Source organism: Stenella coeruleoalba (assembly GCF_951394435.1).
Source record: "Stenella coeruleoalba genome assembly, chromosome: 10".
Classification (NCBI taxonomy): domain Eukaryota; kingdom Metazoa; phylum Chordata; class Mammalia; order Artiodactyla; family Delphinidae; genus Stenella; species Stenella coeruleoalba.
The window spans coordinates 65,256,067-65,276,883 of NC_137156.1; the positions used below are offsets into that span (position 1 = coordinate 65,256,067).

General features: G+C 45.3%; 1 protein-coding gene across 13 annotated transcripts in view; it reads right to left on the bottom strand.

Annotated features, from left to right (window-relative positions):
- The window catches only part of LOC307192700 (microtubule-associated protein 4-like), a 169,630-nt gene that overhangs the window by 10,249 nt on the left and 138,564 nt on the right, over positions 1-20,817 (bottom strand). For 7 of the 13 annotated variants that reach the window (XM_079933961.1, XM_079933968.1, XM_079933971.1 and 4 more), the window contains 6 exons: positions 8,591-8,697; positions 7,573-7,788; positions 4,095-4,299; positions 3,477-3,536; positions 3,064-3,356; positions 1,479-1,592 (listed from right to left, as the gene is read on the bottom strand). In XM_079933961.1, the coding sequence (XP_079790087.1) occupies positions 1,479-1,592; positions 3,064-3,356; positions 3,477-3,536; positions 4,095-4,299; positions 7,573-7,788; positions 8,591-8,697 (995 nt within the window). The remainder of the gene's footprint in view (positions 1-1,478; positions 1,593-3,063; positions 3,357-3,476; positions 3,537-4,094; positions 4,300-7,572; positions 7,789-8,590; positions 8,698-20,817) is intronic. The other 6 variants (XM_079933960.1, XM_079933966.1, XM_079933962.1 and 3 more) reach the window with 3 other exon arrangements.

A 20,817-nucleotide genomic window follows, 5' to 3' on the forward strand; every position in this document is an offset into this window, starting at 1 on the left:
CCCCCGCCTGCTCTCTCCCCGACGCTCCTCTCTGCAAGGGTCCTGCTCATCCGGACCCGTCCTCACCCAAGGACGGCACTTCCCTTAAATCTGGGGCCTGGAATCGCTGCAGCCAGACCTGCTCTAGGAAGCAAAGGCTGTGTGGAGAAGCCTGGGGCCGCTGGCTCACGGCCCAGATCTGATGCTGATGGGAAGGAAGGGACCCGAGGCCGCTGGACCTGCTATGCAGAACCCTGGGCACCAGGGGGCACAGGCCGAAGCCACACTTCCACGCAGAGCCCACTTGTCTCAGGACTCAAGAAAGCACAGTGCAATTGAGGTTTAAGTCTAGTCTTCTTTTTGATTCCAGGGTAAAACCCCTTCCACAATCCTCCAGATGCCCAATCCTGTGCCCTGTTTCATGTGTAAAGAGACTAGGCTCTGGGCAGGGCTGCAGTGAGGCACAATCTGGGGGGGCACCTGCACAATGTGTTGTATATAAACGGCTCCCCCTGGAATGGAGCAACACAAAGGCTCAGGATCCAAGATCTGGGACAAATAATTCTTTTTGAGCCTTCTCAAGAAGGAATAGTTGCCAGCGTCCTTCCTTCCTTTCCTTAGAGCACTTCACAAATGATGTAGTAGCCCCCAAACTGAAGGGTTCTCCCCAGAGTAGAATCTACCCTGAGAAACTCCAACTGTTCCTTGCCTTCTTTACATACATCAATGATGAACAACTGGTGAGCAAACCACTTTCCTAATGAACCAGAGACCTACAGGACCTCTAGAAGCTCCCAGGAACCATGGTGCAGCCTTCCCCACCTGCCAACCATACAAAGTCCTTGCCCTGGCCACCTACCTGCCACAGATAAGGGCAGAAGGTTCCCAGGGCAAGAGGAGGGCCCTGGCTCCAGGGTGTGGAGACAAGGGGAAAGAACCTAGCATTTCCCCGCTGCATCCAGGTGACGGTGCAATCCCTATGCTGAGTGGGTTTTCGCTGGGAATCAGCATCCTAACTTTCAGTACAGAGGTCCTTGGAGAACCAGGACAAATGAAGCTATCTCCACACCCAGAGGTGTTGAGAGGGGCCTTCAGTTGAACTTGAAGGACAGGGGCTCCAGGGTTCCTATTGCTGGAAGGTTACCAGTGCCACGTCTTACTGAGGAAGAAGCTGGGTACTCTGTGTTTGTGTACATAATGGGTATGTTTCAGATCAAGGTCAGAGTGAAGGTAGTGACTGAAAGTGTTTGGATCCATTTTATCCAGCTAAATAAATATTCCCTAAAGGGCTAGTGGGCTCCTAGCTCTGTTAACTTTCAGGTTAATAGAGAATACTTTCTGATGCCTGAGTCATCAAACACAGAGGAAGGAACACAGGGAGAAGTAGAAACTAGTTAAGGATAAGAAAAAAGTGCAATAGAAGGGAAAGTGACTGAGGCTGGAAGAAACAGTTGACCATCTTTTTACCTTCAAGAGGTAAGAGTCTAAATAAAACTCACTTTCCCAGCAGGCGGTTTCTGTGCACTGCCAATTGGGCCGGCTGCTTTAGTGACTGCGTTAGGTTCAGGCTTTCGAGCTGGAGCAGCTGCCTCTGTTTTTTTCTCTACTTTGGCCTGGATGGAGATAAAGGGAGGGCAAATTTCAAACCAAGAGGACAAGAGCCCAGATACAAAGAAGGGAAGAGGGCTGAAGGGGACTCGCATCCAGGCCAGGCCACCATGCAGAAGCAGGTCACCCTTGCTCCTAGAAAAAAACCACCGATTTGCCAGGGCAGACCAAGCTGGAGGGAGAGGGGCTACAGACCAGACTTGAGACACGAGGAAGAGATCAAGACACCATTCGTGGAGAAGAGGCAAGAAGGAGGCTAAATGAGCGATTCTCTTCTGAGTGTGTACTAGGGTTTTCAAATCACAATGTCCCACCCCCCTGCCCTATGTTCTGATATGCCCCAAGCAAGCTGCCATGGTCACAGGGAGCTATTACTGATGATGGGAAGTGCCACACCCTCAGGTACGTTGGAACAGAAAATACTTTCATCACCAGACTGAGTTACTGAACTCTCCACCAAGACCTCCTGCAACTTTTGCACCATGAAAACATAAGAAGAGCATGGGCCAGGGTGGGAAACAGGCAGGCCATCACCACCACAGCCCCAGATGCCTGGCTGGGTACGTTAGAGCCATAATCTCTTGTCAAAAGCAACTCTTGGGCCCTTATCCCAGTTTTCCATCAGTGTCTTCCAACAGCACCAGGATTCTACTTCATTTTGGACCCTCTTCAATTTTTTAGCAGCTCTGGATTGAAGCAATTTAAGTATCCTATCCTGAGTGGCCGGTGGGCGGGGGGAGGCGTACGCCGGTGGTGGTGGTTTAAGTGCTAGAGAATGAGGCAGGAGGTGAGAAGGTTGCTGCTCCCGGGACTTTGAACTTGGACTTTTGCCACCACCTTTTCACACATAAAATCCCCGTGGCTGCTAACAGTTAACAAATAATTCTGGGATGGATGCACCCAGAAAGTCCTTAAAGTGAAGCGCTGTGTCCAGCCATGCTTCTCCATCTCAACACTCTATCATGGTCCTTTGTTTAGGAAAGCCAGGGGCTCGCAGCAAGTCACCCTGGCCACAAGAGGACACTAATCCTCGTTCAGACAGACTCTCCACCCAAGACACAGCATAGGGAACAAAGAGGTGGTCCATCTTCTTTCTGCCTATCCTGCTGTTCACAGTGCAGGCGTAAGAAACAGAACAAACCAGGTTCCCGCCCAGTGTCTCTCACCTGTTCAAGGCTCAGAGGCCTCCTCTGTTTGTTTTGTAAAGCAGAACCCTTTTTCCTCCAAGAGTGTAAGCCTAAACCCCAAAATGCAGAACAGGAGAGGAGAAGAGAAAGCTCAGAGCCACCTGCTTGCTGCTGCTGGGAGGCGGAGCCCAGGAGGAAATTCCCTGACGCTGAATCCAACGTCCTGACTGCTCCCTGCATGGTGGGCCCTTTGGGCTGATGCAAGGACATGCCTGGGAACGGTGCTTAGATGTGGCAGAGGAAGAAGCAGGGGCCAGCCTGCTGAGGACCCCAAGCTCCCTGGACTCACCCGGCCTCCTCCAGGCTGGTGCTTGATGTTTTCCGTGGAGCCAACCTTGGAACGGACATTCTTCAGATCAGGGGCAGAAGCATTGGTAGCCACGCGGCCCAGCCTTGGGGCAGAGGAGCTGGGCTTGGCTGCCGTGGGCTTCTTGTCCACGGAAGGAGTCCCAGAGGGCCGGGGAGGGGTGGCTGTGGGCTTGACGCGGCTGGGAGTCACCCCTGCTGGGGGTGCCGCCCCAGGGACGGCGGCGCTTTTCTTCACGGAACTGGTGGAGGTGTTCTTTGGGCGACTCACGTCAGCTGCAAAGGTGGGAGTGAGAGATAACGGGTATGCAGGGAAGAGAGCAAAGGGAGCCTTAAAGCCATGGAAGAGGTGGGGGTTTAAATCTGGGATCCACGAAGCGGGGGATGGGGTCTTACCTGGTGCAGACTTCGTAGCCATCTTCTTGATGTCTGCAGGTTTCCCCTCAGTCTTGACCGCTGCACAAATATATACTTTTTAACATCAGGATTAACAAAATAACCTACTGAATGGCTCATCCAAAACTGAGATTCATGCATTCATTCAACAATTACTGAACTGTTTGAGCCAGGGGCTGTGCTAGTATCTGAGAATAAACTAGTAAATCAGACAGCCGAGTAAAGACCACGCCCTGATGGAGCGTCCAAGGCCAAGCACTGTGTCTTACTCTTTTCTACAGTCTTGACAATGCCTTCCCTTCTACGTGGACTTTCTTTGAATGGCCTATTTCTTATCATGAAAGTCCACGTGCTGTGGAGTTACTAAGAAAGGAATAGTAAATTCTACCTTGGAATTCATGAGAATCCCCTTCACTCAGGATTTTTCTGGGTACACATACTTACTAACCTCACATGGAGATCGAGGCTATCACTTTTCAACAGACCTCATTAAGGACTGGTGCACAAGCAGGTCTGCACAGATGTCTGTGATGCCGGCTGCTGCTATGGCTGGAGCAAAAAGCCAAGGCCCCACTCTCCTCCCCACTGGTTCCCATGGGAGGGAAGCGCAGTACTCACCAGCAGGCCTCTTGGGCAGGGGTGTAGAGGGGCTCCTACTGCTTGGCCCAGCTGAGGCAAGAGTGGCAGCTGCTGTGGCTTTTGGAACAGTCTGGGTGCTCTTGGAGCCAGGCCTACCGGCCAGGGCAGAGACCAGCTTGGATGGCGAGGCTGGCTTGGATGGTGAGGCCCGCTTCTCAGGAATCTTTGCCTCTGCAACAGGCTGCTAATAGGAAAGTGGGAATAAGAGCTGCAGGTCAGCAATAGGCCGAGGAAGTCACGCCAAAGGATGGTTCCATATAAGCTTATGCCAGAAATCAGGGGTACTGTGGGTTTGGCACCACTGATAGGAAATATATGTGGCTATATGATCAAAGTCCTCCACACAACATGAGAAATGGCTATGTAGGGTGCCGTGTGATCGGGAATCAGGAAACAGGGAGTCAAACCACCTGAATCCAACCTGAACCAGTGAGAGTGAACAGCCCTGAAAATATACCACACCACAAAGTACATCTGCCTCAGGATCCCCTGCATTAAATACTTATGTATTTAAGGTATTAATATTTGACCAGAGATCAAACAAATACATAAAACAAAAAATTTAAAATGTTCAGTCAAATTCAGCCGTTCTTTTGGCTAAGATGCACCCAGTGAATTCCGAACAGGATGGAGCTGCAGCTGGAAACTGCGTTGACCAAATCAGTCAGGTCTAAGCTGTAGCCCCAGGCAGGACCCCAACTCACAGTGTGATCTTGGGCAAATCACTGAGCCTCTCTGGGCTTTATTTCCTCATCTGGACAAAGGAGGCTGGAACAAAGGATCGCTACGGACCAGCTTTGATAATAAGTGATGTTAGGGATGGGAGGATGAGGATTCTGTAAGAGCACAGGGACAGTAAGAAGGGGCAGTGGAGGGTGCAGGCCTGACCAACAGAGGGAATGAGGAGGCCGATGCCACAGTTCTGACTGAAAGCAAAAGGGAAAAGCCTCTCAAGTGCAGACACAGGCCATCTGGGTCACTCTAGCTCCTCTTCCATGGAGGCTGGGCATGTAGTCACTATCAAGGAAGGGAAGGAATCAATACAGCCTGGTTTCTACAGGAATAGGCAATGAACAGACTGTTTCGATAAGCAAATATACCATGTTACTCAAGAGAGTAAGCCAAACCACAGACAAAGGGGATCCAGCTCTTATACTCCAAGAGAAATGGCCACACAGAGGGTAGTATGTTGGTGGAGACAAGCAGGATATTGCTTAACTGGAAAATCAGCTAAGGAGTTCTCAGAAATTAAGGGCTGGCAGCCATTTAAATAAACTCTAACCCTGCAAATGCAGGGTAACGACCATTCCTACAAACGAAGGGCCCAAGCATGGTGTTAAAGAACCCTAAGGTTGGAATCAGGGGAAGTGGTCCAGCTACCAGCTCTGTCTCGAGCGTGTCGTGGGATTCCGTGCAGAGGGACTCCTGCTCTGTTTACTCTAAAATGTAAAGACTAAACCAGATGCTCTCTGGGGTCTCCTTCAAATTTTCAATACTATGAGTCAGAATAATCGGGTGGGCTCTTATATTTTGCTAGTAAGAGGAATAATAATAAAATAAGTTAGAAAAAAGTTGCTTGAGATAGAAATCTCTAAAGGATGTGATGTTCTTTAGACGTCAGGCTTTTGGCCTCAGCAGGCTGCAGAACCAGCCTGCTCTCAGAGTTGGAGTCACTCTCCTGTTTTCTCAACTGTATTTTCTCCTCTGCCAGAATCACAGATCTTATTTTTTCTGAATAGTTTTTTCCCCTTTGTTTCCTCCTATAAATCTTTCTACCAAATAAGGAAAAAAACAAATTTCAGTAGGCTTTAGTTTTTATCCATCTCTCAAAATGTTTCCATCTGTTTCTTATCTAAAAGATAAATAACAGTCATCATTATGAGGCACATCACCTCTTCAGGTCAGCAGCATCTCAAAATGCTGTCTAAAAGCTGCATGGCAAAAAGACAGGAAACAAGAGTATTGATAGAGGCCCTGAGCACCAGTGTTGGAGTTAGACCCAAGTTCAAATACAGGCTCTGCCGCTTATTAGCACTGGACTACAGAAAGGTTACTTAACTGAGCTCTGAAATGAGGATACTAAAATCCACATTATGGGTTGTTGAGAGAGAGAATTAAAAGAGTTAATGTCTATAAAGAAATCACTACAGTATGCTTCATTTTTGTTATTATTACAGAGTGAACTTCACTAGAGAGTACCCCCTCCTTCCCATGGCCTCCTCTGTCTCCCCCAGGATTTGCTGCTAAGAAAGTGTCAGGGAGGAGCTGCTGCCACGGCTCCAGCCACCTTCCCTCTGCCCCCTTATTCAAATAAATTGTTTTCTAAACATCAAGAAAAGCAGTGTCAACTGGGTAAATGAGGATCAGAAAGCTTTACGAGATTTTATAATTCCTAGTCTATACTAGGATTTCTCCGTTTCTTGGCCAGGGTTGTCAACCTAGCTGACAATTCCTAGGTTCCACCAGTTTTCTTTACAAGATTAAATGAAAACACTGACATTTTAACATGGTAAACTATTCCTCATCATGATTTTAAAGAGTAATATCGGGGCTTCCCTGGTGGCGCAGTGGTTGAGGGTCCGCCTGCCGATGCAGGGGACACGAGTTCGTGCCCCGGTCCAGGAGGATCCCACATGCCGTGGCACGGCTGGGCCCGTGAGCCATGGCTGCTGAGCCTGTGCGTCCGGAGCCTGTGCTTCGCAGCGGGAGAGGCCGCAGCGGTGAGAGGCCCGCGTACCACAAAAAAAAAAAAAAAAAAAAAAAAAGTAATATCAGGCTGACCTAAAGGCCCTTTTCAAAGAAAAGAAGATATTAGAAAAGGCAGTCACAGATTCCACCCACCCTCTCCTCCAAGAACAATCCTGTGAAGCTACTGCTGTTCCAAACTGACCCATTTCTAAGCAGTAATGTGTGGGTGACCCGGAAAACTGAAAAATTGCAGAAGGAGCCCAGTGAGAGGTAGCCTAATGCCAAAAGCAAAGTTAAGTTACCACCTGATGCTGGAATCTGCTGGAAGATAAGCTGGAAGAGCTAATCACTAATCAACTAATGGAGGAAATTCACTTCTGCGGGATGATTAAGCAGAAAGACAAATAATTGAATTTGACTGGGAATTTGATGGCGGAATTACACCAAAAATGAGTATATGATTGGCATGTGGAGTGGGGAAACTGGTTAACCAGTATGTAAACAGACAAAGAGTGAGGAGGAGCTGGGAGAAAGGAGGAGCCAGAGCAGAGGCAAGAGTGCCTCCAGCCAGGGCAGAAAAGGCACAAAGGAAAACAGGCCACTGAATTTCATGGCTGCGTCAAAGTGATTTGCGTTACCCTTCCCCCTTTGCCCTCTCCTTTCCCCTAGTCCACCAGCCTGCTTCCATGTCTGGAAGCAACAGAGTCTGACTACCTGACGCTCGGAGGGGAAAACTTTTCCCTGGCACGGTGCTCAGGTGACTACTTACCTTGGGCTTCCCGTCTTTTGAAGGTAAGGTGGAAGGCCTGGCAGTGGCAGCAGCTGGGCGTTTGGGTGGGGCAGCCGGTGCTGAGCCTGAAGCAAGGCTCATGGGTTTTTTATTCGACCCACCAAAGGTGGTGGGAGCTGGCTGCTTAGGGAGAGAAGTGGGCTGTGTTTTGGCTTTCGATGTTGAAGTCTTTGCAGGTTGAGTGGTGGCCAAAGGCTTTAAGTTGATTTGTTGTTTTTTTTTAAAGGCCAACATCAAACACACAGACAAGAATAAAAACAAATTTAAAAAAAAAGTATAAACTGCACAATTCAAAGTAAAATTATAAGCAATGAGGATAGATGCAACTGAAAATTAGCACTCCTTTCTTCTGAGCTCAGTAAATAGTGGAAAGACACCAGGATGCAGATAAAGAAAACTGGGAATTGTTTCTTAATGACAGTGTCACAAATTCCAGCAGTTTGGCACCTGAAGATTTAAATTCAGTCATAACTTTAAACAATTAACTAACTTTTGAAGCCTGCAATAATTCTGTGAAGAAAGTCACCAGCAGGTGATTAGGCTATTTATTATCTGCACCCCTATGAGGCAATATCAACGTCCTGTTTTAAACCCACACTAAAATGTGGCATTTGTACCTCGCAATAAGTACCAATAGATGTCTGGAGCTATGATCCACCTTAACAATCTGTGCTCCTTTTTCATTAACAGAGACTTCAGAATGGATTTCTGAATAATTCTGTAATTCCCTTTATTATTGTTGTTAAGGGAAGCAGAAACAACATCTACAGAACAGATATTCAAGATAATACGGTCAAAAGCAAAAGATTTAAAGGTTTGAGTTAGGCCACCATGGTAAAATGGGAATATAAAATATTTTCTAAGCATGTCCAAACTTGAGGAAGGACTCATAATAGCTCAGAAAAAAGAAATTTCATTTGCATGATTCAAGCAATAATAAGCAGAAGATAGTTTTTAAAAATTACAGCAGAAGACAACCCACCATTCTGGCACCTACCTTTGTTTTCTTCTCTGGGCTTGGTGGGAGCTCCTTGTTTGGAGGGGTGGTGATGTCATTTCCGGTCACACTCCCAGTAAGCCGTCCTTCCTCTAGTTTGGCTATTCCTAAAGGGGGAAAAGTTATGCTAAGCAAATGTTTTTCACACCCATTGTGAAAATGCAAGTCTTTGCAGAGACACACCACTAACTAGCACTTCATTCTGAGAAAATCCAGAGCTATGCTGCTGAAAGTGGTCAAGACTCCCAAGTCCCCCTCACTGTGACGAAGGACAGTTTTAGACTCCAGAGATTCAAGCAGCCTGTCCCTGTGGAAAAGCAACTTAACTAGGATTTGCACAAATGCTCAGTGGAAGGAAATGGCCCTTGAAGTTTCGTTTCCCTTCCCTGGAGACCGGTAAAGGGGTTCTGTCACCCAACCACTAACTCCCAGAGCACATAGGGGACAAAAACCACTTCTACTAGAGTTTATCTCTTGGAATAAAGGTTGCTGAGAGATGGGATAAGAGCCAGAAGATCATCCAATGTCCTCCCCTTCCTTCCTTTCCCTGTAAAGCACCACTTTATGGAGGATGTGAGATGAACTTGATCTGGTTCTAGCAGTGACCCAGATTTCCAACAAGGCCGAGGAGACCCATGAAATCAGATCCAGGGCCAGAAATAAAGTCTACAGCCTAAGGCTACGCCCAGCAGCACCACTGTGGGGAGGTGACTCCAGATTTCAATAGGGCTATACCAGAAAGCATTAAAATACCATGAAATTTATAACCTGGGTGTGGGTTATAACTGGCACAAAATCTAGAAGCCAAAAAAGATAAGTTGGACTACAGAAAAATAAAAAGCTTCCACGTGCCCCAAAAAACAATACGAAAAGTCAAAAGGCAAATGATAAACAGGAAAAAAGTATTGAACCTCACATCAAAGACACAGAGCTTATTACATAAACTACTCCTACAAATCAACCAACTCCTATAAAGGCCGAAAAGAAAATGAACAGGAAAAATGGCCGAAAGAATATGAACACAGTTTACAGAAAAAGAAATACAAATCACTTTTGAAAATATGAAAAGATACCATTTCTAACCTAACATATTGTCCAAAAGTCCTAAAATCTCAAAGTAGCTGCTGGGGATAATGTGAGGACATACGCTGCTGGAAGTGTGTGAAATGGTACAAATCAGATGCAGGGCAGTCTAGCAGTATCTCCGAAAATTACAAGTGCAAATAAATTCTAATCCAGAATTACAATTTCTGGAAATTTATCTTAGAGATATATTCACATACCTGCAAAATAGCAAATGTGTATGGTCTTTCACCAGAGCATGGTTCCTAAAAGCAAAGGACTGAACCCAGAAGTCTGTTAACTGAAAACTGGTTAAAGCATATGGCAGAAGTATCAATGTTATCTCTGAATTTGAAAAAATAAACCATGACTGATAGGGAACGATCTCTACTCAGTGAAAAGAAAAGCAAGGCACAGAACAGTAGGTATAACATGAAACCATTGTCTAGAAAAGACAATACGCTTCTATTGCAAATACACTTGTACATGCATTTTAAAAAAGTCTTTGGAAGAACGATGATGAAACAAAACAATGGTGACTTAATTTTGGGATGGGGTGGAGGACCAGGCACAAAACTAGGGAGCGTTAGGAGGCTTTATTTTAAAACTTTTTGTTTTGAAGTAAAGATTCACAGGAAGTTACAGAGAAATGTACAGGGAGGTTCTGTGTACCCTTTACCCAGTCTCCCCCAATGACACCCTGCATAACTATAGTACACCGGGAAACTGATATTGGTACAATCTAGAGAGCTTATCTGACTTTTCCAGTTTTACATGCATTCATTTGTGTGTGTGTGTGTGTGTGTGTGTGTGCGCGCGTGTGCACGCACGTGCACGTGCATGCAGGTGTGCGGGTATGTAAGCAGTTCTATGCCGTTTTATCACATGTGTAGCTTTATGTAACCACTACTAAGAATCAAAACATATTAATTGTTCCATCACCACAGAGCTCCCTCATGTTACCCTTTTTTTTTTAAAGCCACCCCACTCCCTCTGCCTTTCCAATCCCTTAATCTCTGGCAGCTATTAATCTGCTTGCCATCTCTAAAATATTATTTCAAGAATATTATATAAGTAGAATCACACAGTGTCCTACTTTTTGTAGCTGGCCTCTTTCACCCAGCAACACGCTTCGGAGGTGCATCCGTGTTGTACATGAGAAGTCCACGGTGTGGCTGTACCACAGGTTAACCGTTCACATACTGTAGGACATTTTGGTTGTTTCTGGCTGTTTGCTATTATAAGTAAAGCTGCTACGAATATTTATTACAGGATTTTGAATAAAATAGGTTCATTGTTACTAAATGGAAATGCAATTAATTGTTTCTTACATGTTGATAGTGTATCCTGTGACACTGATAAACTCACTAATTAGTTCTAGGGGTTGTGAGGGTAGATTCCTTGGAATTTTCTACATAAACAATCATATCATCTACAAACACAGCCAGATTTTTTTCTTCCTTTCCAATCGATATGCCTTGTATTTCCTTCTCGTGCTTTACTGTGCTAACCAGAACCTCCAGTACTATGTTAAATAAGAGTGATGACAGCAAGTATCCTTGCCTTGTTCGCAACTTTAGGGTGAAAACATATAGTCTTTCACTATTAACTATGATGTCAGCTGTAGGTTTTTTGTAGATGCTCTTTCTCAAGTTGAGGAAGTTCTCGCTCTATTCTTTGATGAGAGTTTATCACAAATGGGTGTTGGATTTTGTTGAATTTTATGTGTTTATGATTTTTCTTCTTTAGACTTTTGATATGGATTACACTGATTGGTTTTTGATTATTGAACCAGCCTTGCATACCTGGAATAAATTCCACTTGGCTGTTGTGTATAATCATCTTAATATACTGCTGGGTGTGATTTGTTAGTACTTTGTTAAAAATTTTTGCATCTAAGTTCATGGGAGATATCAGTCTGTAGTTTGTGTGGTACTGTCTTTGCCTGATTTTGGTTATCAGGATAATACAGACATCATATAATGAGTTATGAAGTGCTCCTTCCTCTTATACTTTCTGGCAAAGAATGTGTAAAATTGGTGTCAATTATTCTTTAAATGTATGGTAAAATTCTCCACTGAAACCATCAGAAGCTTTTTAATTAAAAATCCAATTTCCTGGGCATATACCCAGATGAAACTATAATTTGAAAAGATACATGCACCCCTATGTTCATAGCAGCACTATTTACAATAGCCAAGACATGGAAACAACCTATATGTCCATCAGCAGATGCCACGGATAAAGATGTGGTGTGTATATATACAACAGAATATTACTCAGCCATAAAAAAGAATGAAATAATGCCATTTGCAGCAACATGGATGGACCTAGAGATAATCATACTAAGTGAAGTCAGTCATAAAGAGAATGACAAATATCATATGACATCACTTATATGTGAAATCTAAAATATGACCCAAATGAACATATCTACAAAATATAAACAGACTCACAAACACAGAGAACAGACTTGTGATGGCTAAAGGGGAGGGAAGGATTGGGAATTTGGGATTAGCAGATGCAAACTCATGTATCTGGGATGAATAAACAAGGCCCTACTGTATAGCACAGGGAACTATATTCAATATCCTATGATAAACCATAATGGAAAAGAATATTAAAAAAGAATATATGTATATATGTATAATGGAATCACTGCTGTACAGCAGAAATTAAAACAACATTGTAAATCAACTATACTTCAATAAAATAAATTTCAGTTTCTTTAATAGCTCTTCAGGTTACCATCGTGGTTGAGTTATGGTAATTTGTGGGTTTTAAGGAATTGGTATATTTCTTCGAAGTTATTGAATTTGTGAGGATAAAGGTGCTCCTAGTATTCCCCTATTATGCTTCTAATGTCTGTAGTGATATCCCCTGTTCCTGTTATTGGTTGGTTGTGTCTCTTTTTCACCTTTGTCAGTTTTGTTAAAAGTTTATCAGTTGTGGTGGTTTTCTTTAAGAACCAGCTTTTGGTTTAATAAACTTTCTTTTCTGTTTTATTGTTTATAATTTCACTGATCTCTGCTTGTTTTGGATTTATTTCATTCTTTTTTTTTAGTTTCAGAGTGTTGATCTGAGACCTTTTCTCTTTTCTAATGTAAGTACTTAGTGCCACAAATTCCCCTCTCAGTACTGCTATAGCTGCATTCAACAAATTTTGACATGTTCCTTTTTCTTTTTCTTTGGCTGCGCCACAAGGCTTGTGGGATCATCCCCCAAACAGGCATGGAACCCCAGCCCCGGCAGTGAAATCGCCGAGTCCTAACCACTCTACCACCAGGGAACTCCTGATATGTTCATTTTCATTCAGTTCATTGTATTTTTAAAATGTCCTCTGAAAACTTCCTCTCTGACCCATGGATTATTTAGAAGTATACTGTTTAATTTCTTAGTGACTGAAGATTTTCCTGTGGTCTTTCTATTATTGGTTTCTCATTTGTTCCATTATGGTCAGACAATACATTCTGCATGATTTCAATCGTTTAAATGTATTGAAGTTTGTTTTATGACCCAGGATCCATCTTGGTGCATGTTCCACAGGCACTTGAAAAGAATCTACAAACAATAAATGCCGGAGAGGGTGTGGGGAAGAGGGAACCCTCTTGCACTGTTGGTGGGAATGTAAATTGATAGAGCCACTATGGAGAACAGTATGGACGTTCATTAAAAAACTAAAAGTAGAATTACCGTATGACCCAGCAAGCCTACTACGGGGCATATACCCTGAAAAAAACATAATTCAAAAAGACACATGGGGCTTCACTGGTGGCGCAGTGGTTGAGAGTCTGCCTGCCGATGCAGGGCACACGGGTTCAAGCCCTGGTCCAGGAAGATCCCACAGGCCACGGAGCAACTAAGCCCGTGTGTCACAACTACTGAGCCTGCACCCTAGAGCCCATGTGCCACAACTACTGAAGCCCACGCGCCTAGAGCCAGTGCTCTACAACAAAAGAAGCTCACGCACCACAACAAAGAGTAGCCCCTGCTCGCCACAACTAGAGAAAAGCCTGTGCACAGCAACAAAGACCCAACGCAGCCAAAAAAAAAAAAAAAAAGACACATGTACCCAAATGTTCACTGCAGCTCTATTCACAACAGCCAGGACATGGAAGCATCCTAAATGTCCACTGACAGATGAATGGATAAAGAAGATGTGGTACATACATCACACACTGTGGTACATATATACCACATCCGTATATGGCTGGAATATTACTCAGCCATAAAAAGGAATGAAATTGGGTCATTTGTAGAGATGTGGATGGACCTAGAGTCTGTCATACAGAGTGAAGTAAGTCAGAAAGAGAAAAACAAATATTGTGTATTAATGCATATATGTGGTATCTAGAAAAATGGTACAGATGAACATATTTGCTGGGCAGGAATAGAGAACGGGAGGGTGGGATGAACTGGGAGATTAGGATGGACATATATACACTACCATGTGTAAAATAGATAGCTAGTGGGAACCTGCTGTATAGCACAGGGAGCTCAGCTCGGTGCTCTGTGATGACCTGGATGGGTAGGAAGGGTGGTGTGGCGGAGCGGGGGGTTTGGAGTTGGGAGGGAGGTCCAAAAGGGAGGGGATATATGTATACATATAGCTGATTCACTTTGCTGTACAGCAGAAACTAACACAACATTGTAAAGCAATTATACTCTAATAAAAAAAAAAGAATATTCTGCTGTTGTTAGGTGGAATTTCTATAAATGTCAAGTGGATGCTGTTGTTTGATGTTACTGTTAAATTCTTCTTTACCTTTACTAATATTCTGTCCAGTAGTTCTATCAATTGCTTAGAGTGGGATGTAGAAGCCCCCAACTACAACTGTGGATTTGTCTATTTCTCCTTTCAGCTCTACCAGTTTTTGTTCATTGTATTTTGTGTGTGTGTGTGTGTGTGTGCGCTGCGTTGCGTCTTCGTTGCGGTGTGTGGGCTTCTCATTGCAGTGGCTTCTCTTGTTGTGGAGCATGGGCTCTAGGGTGCACGGGATTCAGTAGTTGCAGCAGGCGGGCTCAGCAGTTGTGGCTCACAGACTCTAGAGCGCAGGCTCAGTACTTGTGGCGCATGGGCTTAGTTGCTCCATGGCATGTGGGATCTTCCGGGACCAGGGCTCGAACCCATGCCCCCTGAATTGGCAGGCAGATTCTTAACCACTACGTCACCAGGGAAGCCCATAACTTCTATTTCTTTGCTGAGATTTTCTAGTTCCATTTGTTTCAAGAGAATTCATAACTTCTTCTTGAAATAATTTTATGATGGATTTTAAAATCCTTTTTGTATATTAGCAGGTAATCACTATTTAAATTTAGTGTGCAGGTAGTTTCAATAACAATTTAGTTCCCAGGGCCCTTGTAGTGCAATACAGGCCTGCTGTGTTTTTCTGGTTCCATGAGGCTGTCACTCAATCCCTGCTGGTGTTGCCTGCAAGGGCTCAAGGCACTTCCCTGGGACAGATGGTTTCACTGGGTGGGGGATGAGTGATGCTGGACCCACGGAATGCAGACTTTCTCCTGGCCTGATTTCTGGCTGCCTGATGCTGGTGGACTTCCTGTTTTGAAGCCACTGGGAGCAGGAAGCACCTAACTGGCCTGATGATGGAGGAAAGAGTGTAGCAGGAAACCTACCTACCTTTCCTTCTGCTACTGGGTAGAAGGCTGGTGCCGCTGGTCACCTAGTGGGGACAGGGGATGAGCTTCCCTGCCACTGTGGGTGGATCAGGCCTGCAACTGCTGCCAGGTGTGAAGTGCACAACAGGTAGGCCCTGATGACTTCTGCTGACACTGTACCTGCGAGAAGATTGAGTCCACCACCACTGCTGGATATGGGGAGGGAAATAGGGCTTCCCCGTTCCTGGTCTTTGGTCAAAAGAGAGCAGGTTTTTCTTTCTTTCTTTTTGCCTTTTCTTTTTCTTTTATCTATGCTTGTTGGTGATTCCAGGTTGTAGACACCCTCCAGTGCCCAGACAAGGACACGTGGAAGATTAAAAAGAAAAGCCAAGGGAACTCACTGCACTGTCCTTCCTCAAGTCCTGAGCCCTACCCAGCCTACCCTCTCCCTTCTACCTTTCAGATTCCTTTTCTGATTATCTGGTGCATTCTTTCCAGAGTATTTAGCTGTATTTAGAAGAGATGAACAGGAAAAAGTGAATCAATGTCACCTTCTCTTGGAAGGAGATTTTCTAATGTATAGCATTTTGTACTTTTTGATGCTTGAAACCATATGCATTTCTAGTTGAAAACGGAATTTTTTTAGTTTTAAAAATATAAAGAAAGAAAACCACCCCCACCATACAAGGTATTGGTAACGCCTCTGTTATAGAGCAAGCTGAAAGAATATCTCACCAAATGTCTGACTTGTTGCCACTGGCCACTGGCATCAGACCACCATGAACATTTTTCAATAAGCACAGGATTTTTCAGCAAACAACATGAACACTTCATGAAGTCTCACTGCTTATGATATAAACATGCAACATCTCAACCTGCACAAGTTAAGTGTCACCCAGTGAAAAATGCATGACCGCCACATAAGCAGAAACCATAGTCTTCCTCCCAGATAGTGCTTCTCACCATGAGCCTCCTCCTTTGCTTCCGGGGTATATACCAGCCAACTGCTAGAGACCACCACCCAAATGTCCCTACATTTCCACAGAAGAATGTTCACAAAGAACACAAAACTGCTCCCTTCTGTTGCATCTTTCCATTATTTGTACTACTACTTGCTGGAAAACCCAGGCTCAAAATCACAGCATCATTTTTAACTCCCCCCCGCCCCCCCCCCCCTTCCACACCCAGTTTTCAAGTCCAGTTGATTTCGCTTCTGGTATACTTCCCCTATCACGTCCTCAGTAGTTCACCTTTTACTACTACATGTATCCAACTGTCGTCATGGGATTTTTTTGCCTTCAATCCTCTGTCTTCCAGTTTATCTTTTCTACTGAGAACAGGTGAATCCTCTCAAAGCCAAATTTGGGCCACTTTATTTATTGTCATAGGCAGTCAGGACAGTTTTTTGAACATGGGAGTAAGGTTTAAACAACTCAGGGAACAACTAAGCTTGGGTTCCAAACAACTTTCTAGATTTGTTATCCCATTATTTCTTGCCACAGATGTACAGATGGCTTTGGCATATTTGCTCAACCCACATCCTTCTCCAGAGGAGCCCCAGATGAAGTGGGCAGCTCAAAATGGCCAAGACTGGTGAAGAAGGTTTTGGTACCTGGCACACAGGTGACTGGACCAAGCTGAGACAATAAGATATACTTACTCATTCTTTCCCTAAAAGAAAGAAAATATGAAAACTATAGCCAAGCAACCTTGGGTTCCTGAGATATAAAGTAGGGCACAGAACCCAAAACCATGGCAACCAATATCCTGTACAGACCAGAGACACAAAGGAAGCAAAAAGTAAGAGACGGCAGAGAACAGCTTCCAGAAGGGAAGAGAATGGAACACATGTTCAGGGCAAAGCAGAGGTCCTAAGTGAGACACACAATGGCTGTAGCTGGGCTACACTTCCTGAAATAGGATTCCCTGAGATTGTCAACAAATAGCTTTTTATAAATTTGAGTTCCTATGACTGTGTTTCTGTTCTTTGAAACTAAATAATAATTAAGAGAAGCCCCACAAATACTCATCATTGTTCTTTTACCTAATGTGAGCTGTCTGAGCTTCATACCTTTGCCTGGAAGGCTTTCCCTCCACTTTGTTAGGCTTCCAAGGCCACCTCCTCCCCAAAGTTTTCATGATTCACAATCCTCTCATACAACCCCCACCCCCCGACCCCTGCCACCCCAACTAGATCACAAGTCGTTCGAGGATAAGGACAATATCCAGGGCCTAGGTAGTGGCATATGATAGGTATGGTGAACAATGAATCCTTATATAGCTTTATCTACATAGAGTTTAGCAGTCAGCATTCAAACATTTATTAGATGAACAGATCAGTGAGGTTTGTCAGTCATCTGACATTTTTTTTCCTACCAGCGTGAACTTCTCTTAGTGTGAACTAGGACAAACTTGTTCTGAAATAAACAAAAATCTTCACTCATTACCACCTAGAAGGTATACGGCACTGAACTGGGCACCTGGGGATCAAGCAAAAGATGAGACAATCCTATCCAGGAGGCCCTTACAGTTCTGCTACAGTTAGAAGGAAGCGACAGCATAGGACACCTGAGTCTTATCATCTTGGAGTCATAAGAAATCATGGAGGAAATATGACGCTTTTTTGCCCACCTCTATTTAAAAAAAAAAAAACACGCCACACACCTGCTAGTCTTCAAGGGTCCTTTCCACTTACCCTTCCCCCTAGAAAATACCACTTCTAATATTAAGAAAAAAATGAGTAAAACATTTTTGTAAAAATGTACTGAGAGGTATAAATACTAGAGGAAATGGTTCCTAGGAAAAGAGGCTATTTTTATAACAAACAAAACACATATTGTAAATCTCCGTTAACTAGCTTGTGAATCACGGTCCTTTGTGCACAAACTGGACTCAGAGGAAAACAAGCTTTTGTAAGACCACCAACAATAAGACCCGTGGAGAGCTGGGGGTGGGGAAGAGAAGAAAGGGCCAGGAAGAAAGACAAAGCGGCAGCCGCAAGGACCGCAACATTTAGCTGTTTATTAACCACAAGTCTCTCCACTGTCCACTTTCCCTTTCCTCCCCTTCTCCCCACAAATCCTCCTAACACACATATACAGAGAGAAAACTAGAAGCAAGACCGGGTCAAACATGAAGAACAGGAAAAGAATATTAAATAGCCAGCTTTAAAAGGCTCTTTTTCAGCTTGAACAAAAGCAAAACGTTCTCAAAAGCAAAACGGAAAACAGAGCTTGCATCCAGGCTGCGCTACTTAATGAGAGGAGGTTAGTGCTGATAAAGCCATTGTGAATCCACAGTGACAGATTTTCAAGCAAGGAAATCAATCAGTTGTGATTGGATGATTTAGGGCTCGGGAATCATCTGGTTCAAACCAACAGGGAGCTGAGGGGTGGGAGGATGGGGGGAGGGGTGGGCAGGGTGACATGAGGTCAAGTAAGGGGCTCTATGTCTTATGCCTACCCCTCTCTGATGGGATTCGGACCACACCCTCAGTCCACACCATCTGTCACACCAACAGACGTGCAGGTTGACCCAGCTAGAGTCACTTTGTGCACTCTCTCGCATCACTCTCCCCAACCTTCCGATGCAAGGGAATTCAGCTTTCCCTGGGCAGTCATAGACTCCAAGCAGGAATGAGCCGCCTAACGCTCCTGCCGGTAATCTGCCACTTTGGTTCCTTCCTTGCCGTCTGCTTGTTCCCCATGGAGGCAAAATTTAGAAACATACCATCACGTGGGGTCTCTTCACACAGGAACGATGGAGTGCTCTGGGTTGTGGTGACCTCAATTTCCTTCTTCCCTGCCAGAACTGTCTGTCCTGGCCGTTTCTCACCTCCTCGGCAGACTTGGAAGCATGAATCCGCTCTAGTTTCACTAGTATCTTCTTGTCCTTTTTCCTTGCTGCTTACTTCAGGAATCTGCTCCAGCTTACCATGGAGATAGAACCCAGCAGTGCCCAGTTCCCTCTTCCCAGAGCTGCTGCTGCTGCTGTTGTTGAAGTGGGTCAGTTCTTCTCTCCTCTTGGCCACTGGTTCCTCGCAGTTGAAAGGAGGTATCTCTTCAGTAGGCAGAATGGGCAGTTCTCCAGGGTTCAATTTGTGGCTGGCTGTCTGTTCCTCAGCCACCGTCATGGAGCGCCTAATGGCAGGAGCCCCCAGTTTTTTGGGTGTGGGACTCAGCATTGGGCTACTGGTGAGGAGTAGCAGGCCAGAAGAAAGCTCTTCTTGGGCGGGAAGTTCAGGATACTTATCTGCAAGGTTGACAGCTGGGGGGACTGAGAGATGAGAGCACTCAGACAGGGCCCGGCGCATTGCCTTTTTCTGCTGGGGGGCTTGGTCAAGCAAAGCCCCCTCCTCGGTAGAACTCAATTTCTCCAACTCCTTATCATGGTCTTTGATATGAGAGCTGGCATTCACATAGTCCGGGGTGAACTCGACCCTAGTGATTGGTGGAATGGCAGTGGGTGAGTGCGCAACAGTGGGGGCTGGGTGGGCTACAGCCACCGCTAGGGAGGACTCATATTCGAGCTGCCCAGAGCTATCACTCACCACCCCAATCACCCGGCAGCCAGCAGGGATGCCATTCTCCTTTCCTGGAGTTCCTTCCCTTGAGTGCTGAGGGTCTTGAGCCACTGACACGGGATGGAAGTTGGGGTTCCAAACACTGGTTTCCTGCTCCTTAACATACTGGGTGGGCATGTCAGCAGCCCCAGGGAAATCCAGATCTGGCTGGCTCTCTGTCTCCGGCACATTCTTCCCTGCCACCGTCCCCGGAACTATAGTGGCTTTGTTTTTGTCTGGCCCCTCTCTGGGTCCCAGATGTAACTCGGCCGTCTTCTGGTGCACTGAGTTCCCCTCCAAGGGATGGCAGCTGTCTGCAATCACATACCTGCTCGCAAGGTGACCCGAGGTGGCTTGATACTCCTTGTCCTGCGCTTCAATGCCGAGCTCTTTGTCTAGCTTCCCCTCAAAGAAGCAGAGCTTATTCTGCTCCAGGAAGCTGGCATTCTTCACAAGCCCGTCTTTCAGCTGTCCGTCCATGCTGACATTCAGCCCGATCTCATTCAGCTTGCCCTCTGTCCTCTGCCACTCAAACCCAGCTTGGCTCATTTCTTTTGTGGAATCCACCCAGCACTGTGCAGGCTGGCCCTGACAGAGCTGGCCGGGAGTGGCAGTGCGTGAGGCTGGCTGCCTGTGTGAGAGCGACATCGCCTCTTCCACGGCTCTCCCCGCTGCTCCTGGAGCTCTAACACCACCTATGATCACAGAGCTGGCAGTGACATCACACCAGCATTCATGACTAAACCTGTCTTTCGCCCAACACTCCTCTCTCCTCAAGCAGTTGGATGATAAATGTATTTACTAGTGTGAAAGGAACGAAGGAAGAAGGAAGGAATGAATGAAAAAGAAAGAGAAAGCAAGGAACCTGCTCCTTTCTGCACAATCGAATGCCACTGTTAAACTGAAAATGTAATTTCCTGTTAACTGGCACTCTGTTTAGATCTGCAATTTAAAACACGGGATGGTGCTAATCTGGGTACTGAGGATA